The sequence below is a fragment of the Aquarana catesbeiana genome, unplaced genomic scaffold (genome assembly GCF_042186555.1).
Source record: "Aquarana catesbeiana isolate 2022-GZ unplaced genomic scaffold, ASM4218655v1 unanchor229, whole genome shotgun sequence".
In the NCBI taxonomy this organism is placed as follows: domain Eukaryota; kingdom Metazoa; phylum Chordata; class Amphibia; order Anura; family Ranidae; genus Aquarana; species Aquarana catesbeiana.
Window position 1 is genome coordinate 247,522 of NW_027362656.1, and position 22,290 is coordinate 269,811.

Sequence of the window (22,290 nt, forward strand, 5' to 3'; positions counted from 1 at the left end):
AATGGGGGATCGATTGAGCCCCCCCCCCACCCCCAAACCATACCAGGACACATGCCCTCAACATGGAGGGGTGGGTGCTTTGGGATAGGGGGCCTCTTCCCGACAACCCTGGGCTGTGGTTGTGGGGGTCTGCGGGCAGGGAGCTTATTTGAATCAGGAAGCTCCCAGATCCCGCCCCCCCCATGTGAATACCCCTACTCATTTACCAAAAAAGTATACAAAAGTAATAACCACATGAGACAGTTTTTGACAAAATCTTTATTAAAAAAAAAAGAGAAAAACAGTGTCCCTCGATGTAAATCCATCGATAATCACGCCGCCCGCCGACCCAAAAAATAGAAAAAAATAAAAATGCTCTCGCCTCCTGGGAGTCCTCCCGCTGTCTGCCCGCTCCACGCTTTGACATTTCTTATAAAGGCAAGGGGCAGGGCCACCTGGTTACATCACCCAGAGGCCCCACCCCCTTCTGACGTTGATCGCCGCCAATACTAGTGAAAAAAAAATACAATAAAAATACTCCGTAGTTTGTAGACGTGATAACTTTTGCGCAAACCAATCAATATACGCTTTATTGGGATTTTTTTTACCAAAAATATGTGGAATACATTTTGTCTTAAATTGATGACGAAATTGGATTTTTTACATTTTTATATTGGATATGTTTTATAGTAGAAAGTAAAAAATATAGGTTTTTTTTTTCAAAATTGTCAGTCTTTTTATGTTTATAGCGCACAAAATAAAAACCGCAGAGGTGATCAAATACCACCAAAAGAAAGCTCTATTTGTGGGAAAAAAAGGACATCAATTTTATTTGGGTACAACGTCACACGACCTGCAATTGTCACTTAAAATAACGCAGTGCCGTATCGTAAAAAATGTCCTTGGGGGTAAATCTTCTGGAGCTGAAGTGGTTAAAGGAATATTAAATTTTCAAGCATAATTAAAATCGCTGCTCCTGAAAAAACTATTGTTTTTTTCTTTTCTTATTAATACATGTCCCCCAAGGCAGTACACAGACCCCCATACCCCTTTTATGGCCAATTACTTGCATATAAGCCTTCAAAATGGGCACTTTTGATTTTTTCCTGTTCAGCTCCCATAGACTTCAATGGGGTTTACCGTTTGGGTTAGAACATTTCCCCTGTTCGGGAGTTCTTCTACGAACCAAACGGGGGGTGTTCGGCCCATTCCTAGTAATAATCTTTTTTATTTCTATTTTAGTAGATGGACGGGAGATGAGGAAAACCTCAGAGGATTGTCTCACTTTGTCTCCAGACTGTAAAGTAGAAGATGAGGGCATCACACAGTATAGTCCAGGAGAAAACCCGACTACCTCAAATGTCCATCCAGCACCACACAGTGTAGATGGACCATCATATTCCTCTTATCCTGAGGAACCTCAGACTGTGAGGGATGGTGCCGTCCTTCCAACAGATAAGAGCTTTTCCTGTACTGAGTGCGGGAAGTGTTTTCGTTTTAAATGCAGATTTATTGCTCATAAAAAATCTCATACGGGTGAGAAGGAGTATTCCTGTCCTGAGTGCGGGAAGGGCTTCCATTCTAAATTCCATTTTAATAGGCATAAAACATCTCATACAGGTGAGAAGCCGTATTCATGTCCTGAGTGTGGGAAATGTTTTTCATTAAAGTCCGATCTTCACAGACATCAGAAATTGCACACGGGTGAGAAGCCGTATTCATGTCCTGAGTGCGGGAAATGTTTTTCAGAGAAGTCCAGTCTTTACAGCCATCAGAGATCTCACACAGGGGAGAAGCCACTTTCCTGTTCTGAGTGCGGGAAATGTTTTTCAGAGAAGTCCAATCTCCGCAGACATGAGAGATTGCACACAGGTGCTAAGCCGTATTTCTGTATTGAGTGCGGGAAATGTTTTGTACGAAAATCAGTACTTGTTGAACATCAGAGAACTCACACGGGGGAAAAGCCATATTCCTGTCCTGAGTGCGGGAAATGTTTTTCAAGGAAGTCACATCTTTCCAATCATCAGAGATCTCACACGGGGAGAAGCCATATTCCTGTCCTGAGTGAGGGAATTGTTCCTCACTGAATTCCTGTCTTTCTGTACATCAGGGATAGAGGTCGACCGATATGGGTTTTTCTCTGGCCGATGCCGATATTTAGAAATCGGGGCGGCCGATATATGATGCCAATTATTGTGGCCGATATTTTTGACCGTTTTTTTTTTTTTCCCCTTCATTTCATAAAATCTAACAGTTAAGTTAAATAATAAAGAACAAATACAGAAAATTACTTAAATTAAGCATTTATTAAACAACAAGTGCACAACAAGCCTCCAATCAGTGCACTTGTATGTAATTTAGATTAAAAAAACAACTATGACCAGTTCAGCCTCTTCCCTGAAGGTACTGCCCTTAGGACATCTTGATGAGGTCAATACCCCAATAAAGATGAACTCTGGGGCCGTCCTGAATCAACCAGGGCCTCCCCATACTCCCCCCCCCCCATCCCTACAGCACCCCGTACCCCCTCCAGCTTCCTCCTTAGATTTACCCCCCTTCCTTTCTCTGGGAGTTCCCCCCCTTCCTTCCCTGAAACCCCCTGCCTCTGGCAATTGAGTTCCACCCGGATGGGGTGGGAGGCGGTCGGGGAGTGGGGAGGAGGGAGAGTAGACGGAAAGTGACTGAGGTTCTCCTCCTTCCATCACCTCCTACTGGAAGACTCATTGATGAAGAGGGCCCCCGGGAGGCGGTCGGGGGGTGAGGAGGAGGGAGAGGAGACGGAAAGTGACTGAGGTTCTCCTCTCTCTATCACCTCCTACTGGAAGACTCATTGATGAAGAGGGACCCTGGGAGGCGGTCGGGGGGTGAGGAGGTGGGAGAGGAGACGGAAAGTGACTGAGGTTCTCCTCCCTCCATCAATTAATGGGGTGGGCGACTACATGGCAAATGAGGTTCAATGTAGAAAAATGTAAAATAATGCATTTGGGTGGCAAAAATATGAATGCAATCTATACACTGGGGGGAGAACCTCTGGGGGAATCTAGGATGGAAAAGGACCTGGGGGTCCTAGTAGATGATAGGCTTAGCAATGGCATGCAATGCCAAGCTGCTGCTAATAAAGCAAACAGAATATTGGCATGCATTAAAGGGGGGATCAACTCCAGAGATAAAACGATAATTCTCCCGCTCTACAAGACTCTGTTCCGGCCGCACCTGGAGTATGCTGTCCAGTTCTGGGCACCAGTCCTCAGGAGGGATGTACTGGAAATGGAGCGAGTACAAAGAAGGGCAACAAAGCTAATAAAGGGTCTGGAGGATCTTAGTTATGAGGAAAGGTTGCGAGCTCTGAACTTATTCTCTCTGGAGAAGAGACGCTTGAGAGGGGATATGATTTCAATTTACAAATACTGTACTGGTGACCCCACAATAGGGATAAAACTTTTTCGCAGAAGAGAGTTTAATAAGACTCGTGGCCACTCATTACAATTAGAAGAAAAGAGGTTTAACCTTAAACTACGTAGAGGGTTCTTTACTGTAAGAGCGGCAAGGATGTGGAATTCCCTTCCACAGGCGGTGGTCTCAGCGGGGAGCATTGATAGCTTCAAGAAACTATTAGATAATCACCTGAATGACCGCAACATACAGGGATATGTAATGAAATACTGACACATAATCACACACATAGGTTGGACTTGATGGACTTGTGTCTTTTTTCAACCTCACCTACTATGTAACTATGTAACCTCCTACTGGAAGACTCATTGATGAAGAGGGCGGTCGGGGGGTGGGGAGGAGGGAGAGGAGACGGAAAGTGACTGAGGTTCTCCTCCCTCCATCACCTCCTACTGGAAGACTCATTGATAAAGAGGGCCCCCGGGAGGCGGTTGGGGGGTGGGGAGGAGGGAGAGGAGACGGAAAGTGACTGAGGTTCTCCTCCCTCCATCACCTTCTACTGGAAGACTCATTGATGAAGAGGGCCCCCGGGAGGCAGTCGGGGGGTGGGGAGGAGGGAGAGGAGACGGAAAGTGACTGAGGTTCTTCTCCCTCCATCACCTCCTACTGGAAGACTCATTGATGAAGAGGGCCCCCGGGAGGCAGTCGGGGGGTGGGGAGGAGGGAGAGGAGATGGAAAGTGACTGAGGTTCTCCTCCCTCCATCACCTCCTACTGGAAGACTCATTGATAAAGAGGGCCCCCGGGAGGTGGCCAGGGGGTGGGGAAGAGGGAGAGGAGACGGAAAGTGACTGAGGTTCTCCTCCCTCCATCACCTCCTACTGGAAGACTCATTTATGAAGAGGGCCCCCGGGAGGCGGTCGGGGGGTAGGGAGGAGGGAGAGGAGACGGAAAGTGACTGAGGTTCTCCTCCCTCCATCACCTCCTACTGGAAGACTCATTGATGAAGAGGGCCCCCCGGCCCCGCAGCATTAATTTAGGAGGTACTCGTCACTGGATGCACAACCACAAGTTTGAAAGTGTACATGAACCCTGTCTCATCTCTCGTCAATATGTTGATTATGTTTCTTCCCCTTCCTTTTCAGATGTTTTTCATGTATGTTTGTACTTATTGTCTTAGCCCATGTTGGGCATTAATAAAAAATTATATTTGAAAAAAAAAAACCAACAACTATGTATCTTAAAAATACACAAAAACAGGTGAGGTAATCAAAACTTTTGAAAGAAATCAACATAATCAACAGCAATAGATAATGGCCATTACTGGGGTAAGTTTGTAAACAATACAAAAGTGCACATCATCTTTAGTTTTAGGCTTTTAGCTTCAGTTCCAGTCCCTGATTCTCTTCTTCTTCACCCGCATCATCACTTAAAAGTCCTCTCCGTACTCCCAGTTTAATACATAAAACAGGAGAGTTGGGACTTTAAATGAGGTGAGCAAAGAAGACCAGGGGAGCAGTCAGACATAGCATAAAACGCTTTATTGATACATAATAGTACAATGACACAATTGGAGTTCCAGTGTAAATTGTCATAACAAGTCGTGTAGCAGTCACATCCTAACTGATACATGGCAAACATGGTAAACAACCCCCAAATGGATGCAGAGAGAATAATACTATTCTGGAAGAAATGTTCACTAAAGTGGTCATAGGGTAATAAAAAAACTTGTAAGTATGTGGTTGTCTGATGCATGTGGTAAGCCCGACGCGTTTCGTGTATTGAACACTCTTCAGGTGCGATATAGCACCAGAATCTACAAAGGAAAAGAAGAATGGGGTAAAAACTGTATAAAAAAAAAAAAAGACAAAACCTCTAGTCTCCAATGGGTACTCACATGCCCCGCGATAGTGAAACTAAGGGGGTCCACGACTGCCGGCAGCCAAGTAGCCCGTGCCCGGGAGCTGAGGGAGGAGCTCAAAGAGAGGGGCGGAAGGAGATTCCAACACAGCACAGAGGTCCCCAAAAAGTAATGATACACACTGGGAATTGGTGGGGGTAGGGTCCTAAAGTAATAAAAGTAAATAGTATAAGATATAGCCCCAAAATAGGACTGGGGCCCCTGCTAGAAACAAAAAGTACAGAAGTATCCATGTGAAAACCCCCCTTACCTTAAGATGATGAGTAATGGCCAACCGGAACTAACCCGGTGATCTCCATACTGCCTGCAAGCAGTAAGCCTGAATGGGAACCCTATATATGGCCAGTCCCCGCCCCAATCAAATAGCTCCCCCCAGCATCACGCGGTGCAGGCACACATGCGGATGGAGGACTCATCCAGCGCAGCGGAAAACGCCGCCCACAGCTGCTGGGGAGGCCGCCACCCACGTGTCTGCACAAGAAGGAAACACAGCGTCAGACGCCGTGACACTCAAACAGAGGTCACGTGCGTAACGAGGAGGCGTGATGCCGACGCACCGCGAGAGGCCCGCCCCGACCACCCAGTCAGAGAGAACGAAGGGGGGGGAAGGGGAGGGGTCCCAGCCGTGCCTCGCAGCTCCCGGACACAGAACAAAAGGTCGCCAAGCAGAGGCCGACCCCCCAGAGACACACCACGTGGTTGCACCCAAAAGGAGAGAGGAAAAAGCAAAGAAGGAAAAACAAAAACAAAAGAGGTAGATAAAGAATGGGACACAACATTTTGTGTACTGCTAAGCAACCCCTAAAAAACAGGGAAACAAATGATTCAGGGCAAACGCCCTGCCACAGTGGTTTTCAAGAAAGTAAACCTTCCAAGTGTCTTCAAGCCAACCTCCATCCCCATATCAAGTAATAAGACGAAGTGGGACTTTAAATGAGACACTAGGTCTCCATCCCTATACATACATCAAACAGGAAAGTGGGGACTTTAAATGAGGGGGGCAAATAAGGACAAAGGAACAGTCTTCAAAGATAAACCATATAATAAAAATAATGTGATGATGCAGTATTACAAAGTGGTCCCAATAAAAATTATAATGTCAACTCATATATGATTAAATGACTTCCCATAGGCTTCAGAGCGCACCTCCATCCCTAAATCAGGTAAATATAGAAGAATGGGACTTTAAATGAGACACTAGGTCTCCATCCCTATGCGTAAATACATAAAACAGGAGAGTTGGGACTTTAAATGAGGTGAGCAAAGAAGACCAGGGGAGCAGTCAGACATAGCATAAAACACTTTATTGATACATAATAGTACAATGACACAATTGGAGTTCCAGTGTAAATTGTCATAACAAGTCGTGTAGCAGTCACATCCTAACTGATACATGGCAAACATGGTAAACAACCCCCAAATGGATGCAGAGAGAATAATACTATTCTGGAAGAAATGTTCACTAAAGTGGTCATAGGGTAATAAAAAAACTTGTAAGTATGTGGTTGTCTGATGCATGTGGTTGTCTAAGCCCGACGCGTTTCGTGTATTGAACACTCTTCAGGGGCGATATAGCACCAGAATCTACAAAGGAAAAGAAGAATGGGGTAAAAACTGTATAAAAAAAAAAAAAAAGACAAAACCTCTAGTCTCCAATGGGTACTCACATGCCCCGCGATAGTGAAACTAAGGGGGTCCACGACTGCCGGCAGCCAAGTAGCCCGTGCCCGGGAGCTGAGGGAGGAGCTCAAAGAGAGGGGCGGAAGGAGATTCCAACACAGCACAGAGGTCCCCAAAAAGTAATGATACACACTGGGAATTGGTGGGGGTAGGGTCCTAAAGTAATAAAAGTAAATAGTATAAGATATAGCCCCAAAATAGGACTGGGGCCCCTGCTAGAAACAAAAAGTACAGAAGTATCCCTGTGAAAACCCCCCTTACCTTAAGATGATGAGTAATGGCCAACCGGAACTAACCCGGTGATCTCCATACTGCCTGCAAGCAGTAAGCCTGAATGGGAACCCTATATATGGCCAGTCCCCGCCCCAATCAAATAGCTCCCCCCAGCATCACGCGGTGCAGGCACACAGTTTAAGAGCTTCAGGTTGTAGTTCAGGAAACACAGTCTCTCTGCATTTTCTCCTGTGAGCCTGCTCCTCTTCTTGTCATAGATGGTCCCAATCTCACTGAATACTCTTTCACTGGGAACAGAAGAGGCAGGTGGACAGTGACATTTTTTTGTCAGTGGTGCAAGGTGGCACAGGTGGGATGCATTCTGTTTCCATCATTCCAGTGGCAGACCAGTCCATCTGTCTATCAGTGGCTTTGGTATCCTCCATCTTTGCAAATCACCTCTCCAAGCTTTGCCAGGAAGAAAGAAATGGCTGCACATCCAGAACACATAGACGCATTTCACACATACATCTTGTGCTTAATCATTACCCATGATTGGTAATGATTAAGCACAAGATGTATGTGTGAAACGCGTCTACATGACCACAGTTTGGTGTCCTTGGTGTTATCTTTGCAAACAAAATAAAAGGCTATTGGAAGTTCTGGATGTGCAGCCACATTTCTTTCTTCTTTCCAAGTTTTCCACAGAGGCGGGTCGGGGCTGGCACTCTGCAAGACATTCCAATCAGCTTTATCTTCATACACCTGGATCAGTGGTTCTTTTTCTTGTATCCAAGCTTTGCCACTTGGTTTCCCTGAGTGTTTTGGTCCCCTTGTAGTGTGACCCTCTGCCTGAAGCACCATCTTCAGCACAGCAATGCATGGGATGATGCAGAAGATGGAGGCCTCTGCCTTGCTGATATCCAAAGTCGCTTCCTCAATAGGGCCCAGTGTATCTATCACATTTGAGATGATATCCCATTGTTCTGCTGGAGGTGTGGTAAACTTGCCATGTTCTGCTACATAGAGATTCAGGGCAGGCTTCTGCTCCAGCATCCTCTGCAACATATGTAATGTGGAGTTCCAGCAGGTGGGAACATCATGAATGATGCTGTGCTGGGGGAGGCAAAGATCTTTTTGGATGGCTCAAAAACGCTGCTTTGCAAGCACAGAGAGGCTAAAGTGTGTAGAACAAGTCTTTAATTTGGCAATGAAGTCCCCCCACTACTCGCTGACTGCTGATGCCCTCTTTCACCACAAGCTGTAATGTGTGCAGCTTACGTTTGGTATATCTGCCAGTCTGAGGCCTTTAATCATGTTAGCACCACTGTCTCTCAGCACAAGCACCACTCTGTCTTGGTTGATGTTCCAGTCATTCAGCATGCTAAGGAACATCTCCCTGTATGGGAACCAGACATGGCCTTGACATTTAGAATGACCTGTTTCCTTTCCCAGTTACTGTCTATAAAATGACATGTTAGACTCATAAGTGATTCTGTTTCTCCAGACCAACAGTCTATTGTGAAGGACAAATAGGGGCCAGCATTCTCTGATGCAATTAGTGTCTTAATTTGCTGTGTAACCTTTTTGTACACACTGTCCAGCATGTCTGTGCGGTAGTATTTTTCACTTTTGATTGAATATCTTGGTTCTATTGTTGTCAGCAAGCGTTGGAAGCCAATATCTACAACAACTGTAAAGGGCTGGTTGTCTGCAATCATTTCTGTGATTAGGGTATCAATTTTCTTGGACCGGGGATCAGTATTTTGCCATTTTCTTTTAGGATCCAACATCTGTATTACAGTGGGCTGAAAGTTGGCTGAAGAAGCAGCTACAACTTCTTTCTCCTTCTGTGCGTCTTTATAAGCTTGGAGGTGGTGGACTTTCAGATGATTCCAGATATTTGTGGTATTTTTAGTCTTTCCTTTTTCTGCTCCCATGCTCAGCAGATTCTGGCAGATATTGCACTTGGCCTTCCCTGATGTTGGCTCACTGAAATACTGCCAAACTGGATTTAATTTCTTTTTAGCCATCATAATCAGACTGTAATTATTAAAAAAAGAAAAAAATATGATCTTAGTCATTTTAAAGGAGGGGGAAACAAAGAGGTGGCTGTGGAGGGTGGGGGGGTACAGAGAGGTGGCTGTGGAGGAGGTGGGTACAGAGAGGTGGCTCTGGAGGAGGGGAGTACAGAGAGGTGGCTGTGGAGGGGGAGTACAGAGAGGTGGTTGTGGAGGAGGGGGGTACAGAGAGGTGGCTGTGGAGGAGGGGGGTACAGAGAGGTGGCTGTGGAGGAGGGGGGTACAGAGAGGTGACTGTGGAGGAGGGGGGTACAGAGAGGTGGCTGTGGAGGAGGGGGGTACAGAGAGGTGACTGTGGAGGAGGGGGGTACAGAGAGGTGGCTGTGGAGGAGGGGGGTACAGAGAGGTGACTGTGGAGGAGGGGGGTACAGAGAGGTGGCTGTGGAGGAGGGGGGTGCAGAGAGGTGGCTGTGGAGGAGGGGGGTACAGAGAGGTGGCTGTGGAGAAGGGGGGTACAGAGAGGTGGCTGTGGAGGGGGGGAGTACAGAGAGGTGGCTGTGGAGGGGGGGTACAGAGAGGTGGCTGTGGAGGAGGGGGGTACAGAGAGGTGGCTGTGGAGGAGGGGAGTACAGAGAGGTGGCTGTGGAGGGGGGGAGTACAGAGAGGTGGCTGTGGAGGGGGGGAGTACAGAGAGGTGGCTGTGGAGGAGGGGGGTACAGAGAGGTGGCTGTGGAGGAGGGGGAGTACAGAGAGGTGGCTGTGGAGGAGGGGGGTACAGAGAGGTGGTTGTGGAGGAGGGGGAGTACTTGGAGGTGGCTGTGGAGGAGGGGGTACAGAGAGGTGGCTGTGGAGGAGGGGGAGTACAGAGAGGTGGCTGTGGAGGAGGGGGAGTACAGAGAGGTGGCTGTGGAGGAGGGGGGTACAGAGAGGTGGCTGTGGAGGAGGGGGGTACAGAGAGGTGGCTGTGGAGGAGGGGGGTACAGAGAGGTGGCTGTGGAGGACGGGGGTACAAAGAGGTGGCTGTGGAGGAGGGTTGGTACAGAGAGGTGGCTGTGGAGGAGGTGGGTACAGAGAGGTGGCTGTGGAGGAGGGTGGTACAGAGAAGTGGCTGTGGAGGGGGGTACAGAGAGGTGGCTGTGGAGGGGGGTACAGAGAGGTGGCTGTGGAGGGGGGGTGCTTTACAGAGAGGTGGCTGCAAAGTGTCATCTGTAAAGTGTCTATATATAGCTGAATTTTTTATTATAAATAAATAGTTTGTTATATACCTATTTAAGACTAGCGCTGCACATGATTCTCCGGCTGCCGCCTCTCTCTTCTCCTCATCCGACAAGTGCAGCTTGTCTTACTTTGACCCAAGCCCAGTCCATGAAGAGGGTAGGGAGGAGTTCATGGACCAAGAATTGGTTGCTCCAGCCTGACCAATTCTGTCATAAGCCTTTGTTGAAGGAGATCCGTGAGAATAATGCTGATGATTTCAGGAATTATCTCCGGATGACGGACCCCGTTTTTCACCGTTTGTTGACTTTGCTGTCCCCTTATATTAGCAGGCAGGACACCTGCATGTGGCAAGCCATCACTCCCGAGCAGACGCTTGTCACCACCTTGCAGTACTTGGCGATGATGAGAAGTCTGCAGGACATCAAGTTCTTGATAGGCATCTCCCCCAGGCTCTGGGGATCATTAGTCCAGAGACCTGTTCTGCCATCATTCAGGTCCTGCAGAAGGACTATATTAGGGTAAGATTTCTCCTTTAACATCACATTCTATGTATTTAATGTTTGCTAATGTATTGTATTTCTTTAATCATTCCCTAATTACCATGATTGTAATATGCTTTGAATTTCCTCTTTGTCCTCATGCATTGTGGAAGTTTTTAATGCTCCTTTTTTGTCCTTGATGCATATTTGCCTTCACAAACCTCCCCAGCATGCTTATCCTGGACCCATATCCACCTAGCCAAGTCACTTAACAATGTATTCTGTCTGCTCCATAGTACTGCTTTACCCTAAACACCCCCTAAAATGTGTAAAAATGTTATTTGTGTGCTTAAATTCATGCAGAGTGCCAGAGGCTTTTTTTTGGTTCCCAAAATATTTTGTAACCCTCCCTCCGATATCAATCTTCTATCTGCTGACTTTGCCAAACCCATACACACTATACCCACCTCTTTTGTGGTCATATTTATGGATGAATTCACCAAAGCATGTAGTGAAAGGGCCTGCCTGAATACTTTCAAATGGTACTGTTTAAAGTTTTTCTTTCTCCTATTATCTTGATGGGTAATTGCAGAATGTAAAAGAGTGCTTCAATTTGGACAATGTGTATATCTATTTTTGTATTATGACACTTCTTACCTGTCCAGTGGGCTGCCAATAGTTTAAGTAAGGAGGGGCTGGCCAAAGTAAAACACATTATTTATGCATTCAGCTCTCAATGAAGTGTGAAGGGTTACCTGTCCAAAACATCTCCCCCCCATAAAGTTTTTACAATGGGCCATCGGGGGGGGGAATCTGATAAGTGGACCTTATACTTTTGTCTTTAAATACTCCTTCAAATAAATGTTATATTGATTTGGCCAAGAATGTTTGTTTCTAATCTGCTTGCAATGTTTATGTGCAAAATGACTATTTTTGTTTCTTGTTTGACTCCACAGTTTCCTTCAACGCCACAGGAATGGCAGACTGTGGCATCCCACTTTGCTGATCATTGGGACTTTCCCACCTTTGGAGGGATAATTGATGGGAAACACGTCCACATAGTCCCACCCCCCAACTCGGGGTCATACTATTATAACTGTAAGGGGTTTAATAGTATTGTGATGTTGGCGGTGGTGTAGGCCACATATGAGTTCCTCTATGGGGACGTGGGGAAGAATGGCCGGATGTTGGATGGTGGAGTCATCACCCAGACCGAGTTCTATAGGCGTCTCAAGAGTGGTGGCTTGGGATTGCCACCTCTGGAAGAGAACGTGGAAGGACACCCGTTTGTGTTTGTTGCTAATAAAGCATTTAGTCTGGGTGAACACCTGATGCGGCCGTTCCCGATGAGGGCCCTCACCCCTGAGCAGAGGATTTTTAATTACCGGCTGGCCAGAGACAGAAGAGTGGTGGAGAACGCTTTTGGGATAATGGCCAGCCGGTTCCGCCTATTCCTCACTGCAATTAACATGGTGGAATATAAACTTAATCACATAATTCTTGCCTGCTGCATTTTGCATAACTTTTTGCACAAAAATGTGGCAAACTATGTGGCCTCAGTTGGGCCTGAGGCCGGATTCTTACTGGATCCAACACTGACGGCTCTCGAAGCTGGCCGTCCTGGCTCCCCCCCCCCCCCCCCCAAAGCGCCCGTGAAGTTCGCCAAAAGTATCTAGAGTACTTTGCGGGTAGGGGGGCCATTGATATGCCACCAAATGTCTGAGACATTTTTTTAAATAAATATCTTTTTGAAACAGAACTAATTTATTTGATACATGAGGTGACAATCTCTTCTTCAGCGAAATATTATGTTGTGGGTCTGCTACACACACACCTTGTTTTCGTTGTTAATATCTGTAATGCATTAATGATAAAAATATTCATCATTTTCAGCACCATGAATGAAATTTGTGGATTCACGAAAATAGGCTGATTGTGGCAATTTATAAACCACTGTGGGTGTTATTTACTATAGGCAAATCCACTTTGCAATACAAGTGCACTGCAAAAGTGCACTGGAAACTGCACTGAAAGTGCACTTGTAGTGCAAAGTGGATTTGCCTTTAGTAAATAACCCCCATTGCCATTGTAAATACCAACTTACTCCAAAAACTGCTATTGAGCATCGAAATAAGAAGCCACACATTCTTGAGTAGCAAACATTTTACTCCAAGCACATTCACATGTGCGTTTCGAAAAGGGTTTTTGAACAAACCAGCACCTTTGGTGTTTAACATTTTTTTTGGTCACATTAGAAATAGCTTTTTTTTGTTAAACAGGCATGTTTCAAAACATAACATACACAATTCAGGAACTTACAAAGTTCAACTTTGATAAATTGAAGGCAATATCAGACATTAGTATGTCCAAAATATGTTGATGTTGCCTTCATCAGATGGGGTGATGTCATCCCTGTAAATGCCAAATTTGGAAGATGCACACAAATTGGGATTCAAACTGGGGATTTCCCTCCTGATCCCATGCCTAATGTCAACATGTGCTAGCTCCCATCATGGGGGATCAATGGACGTGTTTTGGGGGTGAAACCTCTTCCTCTCACCTAATTGAGTTGGGAGGAAGGGGTTGCACCCACAAAACGCATACATTGATATCCCATGATGGCAGATAGCACATGTTGACATTTAAATACTTTAAAACTTTTTTAAAAATTAAAAAATACGCAATAAAACGGTACAATTTTGTTGTTTTTTATATTCTGCCTAAAACATCAATGATGTTCTTCATTTTCTGTTGAACATCATTGATGTTTTCCTTTATATTTTCTAAATCCCTATTGCACCCCATTATCTCCCCGATGAGGATCTGGGCACTTTCACTTGTGAAATGAGTTTCTACTTCCACAACATCCACATCACCTAAAAGAAAAAAACACACCAGGTATTATAAATATGCAGGCATAGATCTCTTACCTGAAGCTGTGGTCTCAGACACTCACCTGTTGTGGTGACAATTTCGCCCATTTCATAAATGTCTCCCTCCTCATCCTCTGCTTGTGTTTTGATGACTTCCCCTTCTTTAGGAGGTGGGGGGGTCCCTGGTGTCTTCAGATGTCTCGAGTCTTTTCTCCCCTATGTGAATTTAAAAAAAGGTATAATTAGCACACAGATATTTGAGGGCAGAAATAGGAATATGAAACATACATTGCTTGGAAGTGACGTACAATTGTCTGTTTTGCCAGAGTTCCAAGCTGAAGACATTTTTAGTTCCTTTCTAAAGCTGGAATACTTACCTTTTTTGTACAATTTTCACACATGGAGACACCCCTAGTATCCACTGGAGCACCTGTGTGGGACACCCTAAAAAGTTTGTTTTGGTGTCTCACACTAGTGCTCCTGCGTCCAGATGTGTAAACAGCTGCTGAGTGTCCTCTCCTTACGCTGAATCAAGTTTGCATTTCATTCTAGTTACAAACCCATCTAGATAACAATGTCATAAACTTCTTGGAATACAAATAGGCATGACCAAATGTAGTTAAACTGCATCTGCCAAAAACATTGTATTAGTGGGCAAACGACGATGTTTCCTACGAACGTTACTGTGCCCACGAACATGAAAGTTGCCATTTTAAACTGTACAACAATAAAGAAAAGCACATGGAGCAGCATGCAAGTAATACTAATAAAAGAAACACATGGCAACTACTTACTTTTTTGAAGCAGTTTCCGGATCCTTCTGTACCTTCAGGTCTGACCAGCGTTTCCTCAGTTGATCATCGTACTCCAAAATTCTTCTGCAGACTCTTCACAACTTTAGTCATGATCTTGGCCTTTCTCACATTTGGGTTTAGGTAAGGTCCATGCTTCCCATCAAAGTCGGCCCTCTTCAAGATGTCCACCATCTCTATAAAGGGCATACTTAAGGCCTTCAATCTCCTCCAGGATCGGGACGTTCATGGCTCCGGGGTTTCCTCGTTGCTGCTCTCCTCTGCATGCACCTGCTGTGTCTCCGCCTCTACCCACTGCGCCGAAAGAGAAGGGGCGGGGAACACCACACTAGAATGAACGTCAGGGGCGGGCGGAGTTTCACGCATGTGCAGTGTATATAAAGCGTAACACACGTGCCTCATACGTACGATCTGTGAGCAGAGGATGGAGTATCGGAAGCGACGATCATTATAATGAAGGTACAATTTTAACTTGGTGCATCAGTGGCCTATACTGTTTATAGATTGAGGCCTATATTGGGTCAAGATTAGGAGAGTTTCACCTGACATTAGGGTTTGTCTTGTGTTGTGTCTTGCAGAGAAAATGGATGGGTTCAAAAACCACAGCTTCCTCCCAATATTCATAGATAAATACAGGGAGCTGCCCTGTCTGTGGCAGGTCAAACACCAGCATTACAATAACAAAATAAAGAGGCAGGCAGTGCTGGAGAAACTGCTGGAGTTGGTGAAGCCGCAGATCCCCATGGCAGACATCAACTATTTAAAAAAAAAAATTGGTAGCATTGCACTCAGAATGCAGGGTTCACCAGTGCGTTGCGCTCAGAATGCAGGGTTCACCAGTGCGTTGCGCTCAGAATGCAGGGTTCACCAGTGCGTTGCGCTCAGAATGCAGGGATCAGGAGTGCGTTGCACTCAGAATGCAGGGTTAAGGAGTATGTTATACAGAGAATGCAGGGTTCGTCAGTGCATTACACTCAGAATGCAGGGTTAAGGAGTGTGTTGCACTCAGAATACAGGGTTAAGGAGTGGGTTATGCTCAAAATGCATGGTTAACCACTTGCCTACAGGGCACTTTCACCCCCTTCCTACCCAGGCCAATTTTCAGCGCTGTCACACGTTGAATGACAATTGCGCGGTCATGCAACACTGTACCCAAATTATTTTTTTTATCATTTTCTTAACACAAATAGAGCTTTCCATTGGTGGTATTTAATCACTGCTGGGTTTTTTTATTTTTTACTAAAAAAAGACGGAAAATTTAAAAAAAAAAAGTTTTTCTTAGTTTCTGTCAGTAAATTTTGTAAATAAGTAATTTTTTTCTCCTTCACTGATGGGCGCTGATGAGGCTTCACTGATGGACACTGATGAGACGGCACTAATATGCCGCACTGATGGGCACTGATAGGCGGCACTGATGGGCAGCACTGGTGGCCACTGATAGGTAGCACTGATAGATTGCACGTATAGGTGGCACTGATAGGCAAAAATATGATGGGCAGCAGTGATGAACATGCACTGATGGACACTGAAAGGCAGCAGTGACTGGTATCAACAATGGGCACTGATTGGTGTCATTGATGGACACTGGTGGCACCGATGGTCACTAATTGGTGGCACTGGGGGGGCTTTACTTTAATGAGGGCACTGATGATCAGTGCCCTGATTACATCCCTGGGTGTCCCTTTCGAGGAGATGTCACTGATCGGCTCTCCTCGCCACATACTCTGTCAGTGTGAGGTGATGAGAGATGATCACCAGCACTTCCGTGTTTACAAGTGACCAGCTGTGATTGGACACAGCAGATAACATTGTTAAAGAGGCATGGTGTAAAGGTTAAATCTGCTTAGACCCGGACAATCAGTGAGAAGATCTGTCAGAGCTCTGGAAGCATTCAATGCAAAAGACAAAATAGCTGTTTCAATGAATGCTTACATTTAATGGCAGGTGAGTGGAGTTTTATACAGGATATGGACAAAGAATATTGCACAAAGAAAAGGAGGGAGGGAGGGAGGGAGGACAGAGTTCATCACATGAGGCATAATTCCTATATAAACATGTAACATCTCAGACATAGTCTAAACTAGTATTATAGCTGACAGTTGATGTTGTCTGAAAACATCATTCCAAAAACAGTTCTTACCAGACCTTATCTATCCTGTGATCATTGTGACAAACAGGACCCTAAAACAAAGATATTCCTCTGTCAGCGATTTTAAAGTTTTAATCATGTTAACTCTTTCTCACCCTTCACACATGATCGGCTCTTTACAGAGATCGGGGTCGCGCCATGTCCTAGCAACATGGTGTGACCCCAATCGTCATAGCCACCCAGAACGAGAGCGTCATTTAATGGTGGGTGGGTGGCAAGTGGCTAAGGAGTGCATTGTGCTCAGAATGCAGGGTTCAACAGTGTGTTGCACCCAGAATGCAGGGTTTACCAGTGCATTGTGCTCAGAATGCAGGGTTCACCAGTGTGCTACGCTCAGAATGCAAGCAGTGTATTACGCTCAGAATAAACTGAATAAAAGAAAAATCATTGTAAAAAAACAAACTAAAAATATGTAGACACAGTGAAAAGGCATATAAATAAACGCACTGGAAAAGTGCTCTAAATGCACTGAAAACCCACGTAATGTACTGCAAATACAGTGAATACACATAAAAATACACATAAAAAGCTGTCCCATCTCCCCGTTCTCACATGCATGTAGGTCACACAAACATGTATGTAGGGCTGGCATGCATATGTAAATGGTGATTGCAGCACAGGTATCGCCATGAATGTTGGTGAGAGCAATAAGTCAAGGACCATAGTTCATGTTACCTCTAAACTGATAACCTGTAAAAAGCTTTTAAAGCATCACCCATGAACAATTTTAGGTACCGTAGTTTGTTGCCATTTCACAGAGGTGCGCAGTTTTAAATCTTGACATGCTTGGTATCTATTTACTCTATGCATCATCTTTTATATTGTTCATTGGTCCAGGAACTCCTAGAAACCTTTGGAAGAACCCTGGCTGAGAAAGGCTGGAATAGGCAGTAATATATTTTTATTCCCCTTGGTGGGAGTGGAGATGACCCATCTATAAGGATATACAGTACATACACACACAGCACAAGACTGCGTTCACACTACAACATTTTTTTGGGCTGTAGTTCCTCTGCACTCCACAAGGTGGTGATCTCACTTCTACCCAGACAGGAAGTCTCTATGGACTACAATAAAGAAGTGATGTCAGGTATAAATAGGTAGTTCCATGTGAGAGGTGAGGCAGGAGAAAGTAGGAAGTAGAGAGAAGACATTGCTGGAAGTGGCAGCAGAGGAGGTAATAAGATCTTATTTTCTATTTACACCCAGTAACCCCCGTCATGTCCGTCCTCTTCCTCCATAGTCACTGTGATGTCTTTTATCTCCAGCAGATGATGATACACACATATATAGTGTGGAAACCTAGATTAACCCCTTCAGGGGCAGAACATTTCCCCACTTACGGGGCCGGAACATTCTCTTCATTTTGGAGATGAATTCTAGTAATATGGTCCTCTAAACAAACAGCACTGACAATAAATAGACAAGACGATGACCATCCTGACCATACATGGCCTACAAAGGGCAATTATTATACACAGGCAGCTCATGGGCGATCATTACAATATGCAGCCAACACAATGATGGAGTGCAGAGGTCAGGAGTATGGAGCATAGAGCCCCTTACATTGCTGGTCAGGAGAAAGAAAACATTCCCCAGCCTGCCATGAAGAATATGTTCCATCATTTGTGTCAGAGAGAGGAAAATATTGAAGGTTCTGAGGGAAGTAGAGAAGCTGAGGGGTCTCTGAGAAGGTACTGAGGCTGAAGGACTTTATGGCACCTGAGGGGGTAGTGGGGTTGAAGGACTTTATGGCACCTGAGGGGGTAGTGGGGTTGAAGGATTCTGAGGGGGTAGCTGAAGGACTTTGGGCCCTTGATGAGGATGGAGAGCAGAGGGTCTCTGAGCAAAGAGAAGGCTGTAGGGCTCAGGAGGAGTCTAAGGTATGGAGGGGGGACTCTTGGCTATGGTGGTCCCCCCACCTGCATTTACTTTTCAGACCTCCTTACAGAACCCCTGCCAGCAAAGGAAGGCGACCATCACCTTCTTACCACCACACTGGTCAAATAAAATTTCCCAGATTCCAAGTGAAATGAAGAAGGAAAATCCTTCACCCCTTGGTGGGCACTCGTTCTTAGAGCAAATCTTTTTGCACAGCATTGACTAGCGGGTGCCCAGGGGTCAGTGCTCTGCCTCTGGGGGAGCTAGTCCAATACCTTCCCATGACACAGGCTCTGGCAGTGCCCGGTGCTGGAATTCAGAGGCCCAGGAGCTCACTGTCACTCTCTACAATGTCCTGGATACTACAGTATACTTGGCAACCAAGAGAACAACCCCCCCCCTACTGTGCTCCTCCTACCCCACTGGGCTGCTATTGGAGTGAAAAGAACAGACTCCTCCCCCACAGCTTTCTACTCCACCAGCACCATCCTCCTGATATCCAATCTCTTACTGCAGAGAGTGACAATGACATTATCAATATTATTATTATTATTCAGGATTTATATAGCCACAACAGTTTGCACAGTGCTTTACAACATGAGGGCAGACAGTACAGTCACAATACAATTCAATACAGGAGGAATCAGAGGGCTCATTAGAGCTTATAATCTAAAAGGGAGGATCAAGTGAAGCCAAAGGTAATAACTGTGGGGATGACATCACTCCTATCAGTCCGCAGGCTGCCAACGATTTGAGCCCTACAGCTTCTGGTAATTATCCTGATTAGCCGGCAATTCCGGCCAAAATTCATCAAGTTCCCCTTCCTGGACATCATGATGACCCGACATTGTCCTCACAGCACTGCCTCTGAGTGACAGAAAGGATCACAGAGGAAAAGGAATTTCTGATCCAGCACGCCAAGAGGGTTCTGGGTTCATGAAGATGTAACGAACACTAAAAGTCCAAATGAAATGTGTTCCCATGGGGGGCAGTAGTCCTTAATGGATAAGTTCATCTTTCTACAAAAATAATTAAAGCACATCTTTTTGCAGGTATAAAAATGTGCATTTATTATTGTTTGTAGTAGGAGCCTGTAAAACAGATCTCTGATGCCATGCAGATCTCCTTCACAATGTCAGTGTATCGGCTTATCCGTATATCCCATAAATCTAGTACATCCCGTACATCTCTTATGGGTAAGCCGATACTTACTGACAGGAAGACTCGGTGAACTACCACAGCACTCCACAGCACCGTGGTAGTTTATTGAGAAGTACAAGCTGACAGCCGAATGTCGGGGCTTGTAGTTCATTTGGACACACAGAGCTGTGTATATAAATGACACGGCCGTATGAGCGGAGACCCACACGCCCATGTAACATGTTCCCAAAGATGAACTTCTCCTTTAAATGTACAGCAACCCTCCTATTACCCCCCTCACATCCACATCCTATTATTGTGTGGCCAATACCATCCAAATAATTCTTACTTTCATTTCCCAAAGTCATCCGTCTACAAGGAGACCTGTATAGATCAAATGACGACACCAATGAGGATGGAGGAGGACCGGAGTCACATGACTGAGAAGATACTAAACCTCACCCTGGAGATCATCTACCTGCTGACCGGAGAGGTGAGGAGGATTCTGGGAGGTCACATGACATCACTCTTAGCTCTATTAATAAAACACAGACCTGTCCGGAGAGGTGAGGAGGATTCTAACATGATATTCCTATTGGTTCCTCAATACAGAGATTTCCTCTTGTGAAGTCAGGTGATCATATGACCATCACAGTGCCTCCATGTGACTCCCTAAAACCTGAGAGACACAACATGCAGAAGATTCTAGAAGTCACCAAGAAGATGATGGAGCTGCTGACAGGAGAGGTGAGCGGTGCTGGGAATTCTGGGACATTATCCAGTAACAGACAAGGGATGTGTCTGGATGGTGACTGTATCATTGTGTGTGTCAGGTTCCTATAAGGTGTCAGGATGTCACTGTCTATTTCTCCATGGAGGAGTGGGAGTATTTAGAAGGACACAAGGATCTCTACAAGGACGTCATGAAGGACAATCAGCCGACCCTCACATCACCGGGTAAGAGGAGACTTTATTGTAAAGGAGAGAGCAGTACGGAGGGTCCACCTAGATCCCCCATCATCTGATAAACACATAGAAACAATGTATTCAGTCAGTGTGTGTGTTTCCTACAGATGGATCCTGTAATGGGAACCCACCAGAGAGATGTTCCCGTCCTCTGTATTCCCGGGATTTATGGAGATTCTGGAGTTCAATTGGCAACAAAATGTTGATTTTCACCATAGACATTGCTCAGTCTAGGCATCTGATGCATGTGCTTTGAATCTTCTACCTTATGTCTGGGTCTAACAAGACCTCTAACAGAACAATTCTCTCAGGGTTACTTCCTCTGTTGTTTGCTGGCTGTGCCGGGTGGAGGGATATGTCTGTATACTTGTTGATAATGATGTGATAGTATGTTGATACATTTGGAACCTTTAAGAGAAAGTGATAATGAGGTATAAGTCAAAAGCTCAATGATGGTGGTCTTCAGGATCAGTCCAGTCTTCATCTTGATTACTTCCCCTACATCCTCACTCTCTGACCTCTAGTGGGGCTTAGCCCTGTGATTATTGATGATTGATAGAGGGGGGTGGGGACACTCATCCTATAATCCCCTCATCACTGTCACTCCTAATAAAAGACAGTTCTCGTTGTTTCCTCACTCTCTGACTAAGGTCCATGAATAAAGAAATCAACTGGTAGGAGATCAGAGGACCTATTTACCAGTTACATTGAGGATGGAATTGTATATCCTCAGAGAGAAAGCTGCCTGATGTGGACTGAGTCCTGGTTTAGGGGAACCAATCAGCTCTTGTCTAGTAATAATTAGGGATGGGCGAATGCTTCAGCCCAAACATAAGTTCGGGCCGAACATTTGCCTGTTCGGCCATTCGCCAAACACCCGAATTTGCAGGGTGTTCGCCCCAACGGACACCCTGCAATACACTGAGCTCTGTAAAGTTGCATTCTGCACCCTGATTGCCCAATCAGGTTGCAGTGTAAGTTGGTTGTTAAAGAGCAGGGCCGGGAATCTGGCCGCGGTGTCCTTAACAGCCAATGAGTCATCACATGTCAATGGGTTTCCCGCTGACAGCTGAATATAAAAAAAGAAAGTGTCGGTGAAAAAAATACAGAAAAAAGTGACATAGGGTCCCCCCCAGTCCAGGCTCTTCAGATCTGATATGGCTTTTAAGGGGAACCCCACGCCAACATTCTCTAAAAGAAATGGCATGGGGTCCCCCCAAAATCCATATCAGACCACTATCCAGGCATACAGTCTGGTAGGGCTCTGCCCCCCCCCCACCCCAAAGCATCTCATCCCAATGTTGATGGGGACAAGGGCCTCTTCCCAACAACCCTGAGCTGTAGTTGTGGGGGGGTCTGTGGGTAGGGAGCTTATTTGAATCTGGAAGCTCCCAGATCCCCCCCCCCCTATGTGAATGGGTATCGGGCACATAGTACCCCTACTCATTTACCAAAAAATTATACAAAAGTAATAACCACATGAGAAAGTTTTTGACAAATTCTTTATTAAAAAAAAGAGAAAAACAGTGTCCCTTCTAGGGGTGCACATCTTCACTGGCCTCACGA

The 22,290-nt window shown here is 45.5% G+C and overlaps 1 protein-coding gene across 1 annotated transcript in view; it reads left to right on the forward strand.

Annotated features, from left to right (window-relative positions):
* Window positions 1–22,290, forward strand: part of LOC141121770 (uncharacterized) — a 122,022-nt gene that overhangs the window by 22,526 nt on the left and 77,206 nt on the right. The window contains 4 exon segments of the mRNA XM_073611488.1: window positions 1,222–2,054; window positions 20,126–20,251; window positions 20,371–20,505; window positions 20,592–20,715. Coding sequence (XP_073467589.1) covers window positions 1,222–2,054; window positions 20,126–20,251; window positions 20,371–20,505; window positions 20,592–20,715 — 1,218 coding nt within the window.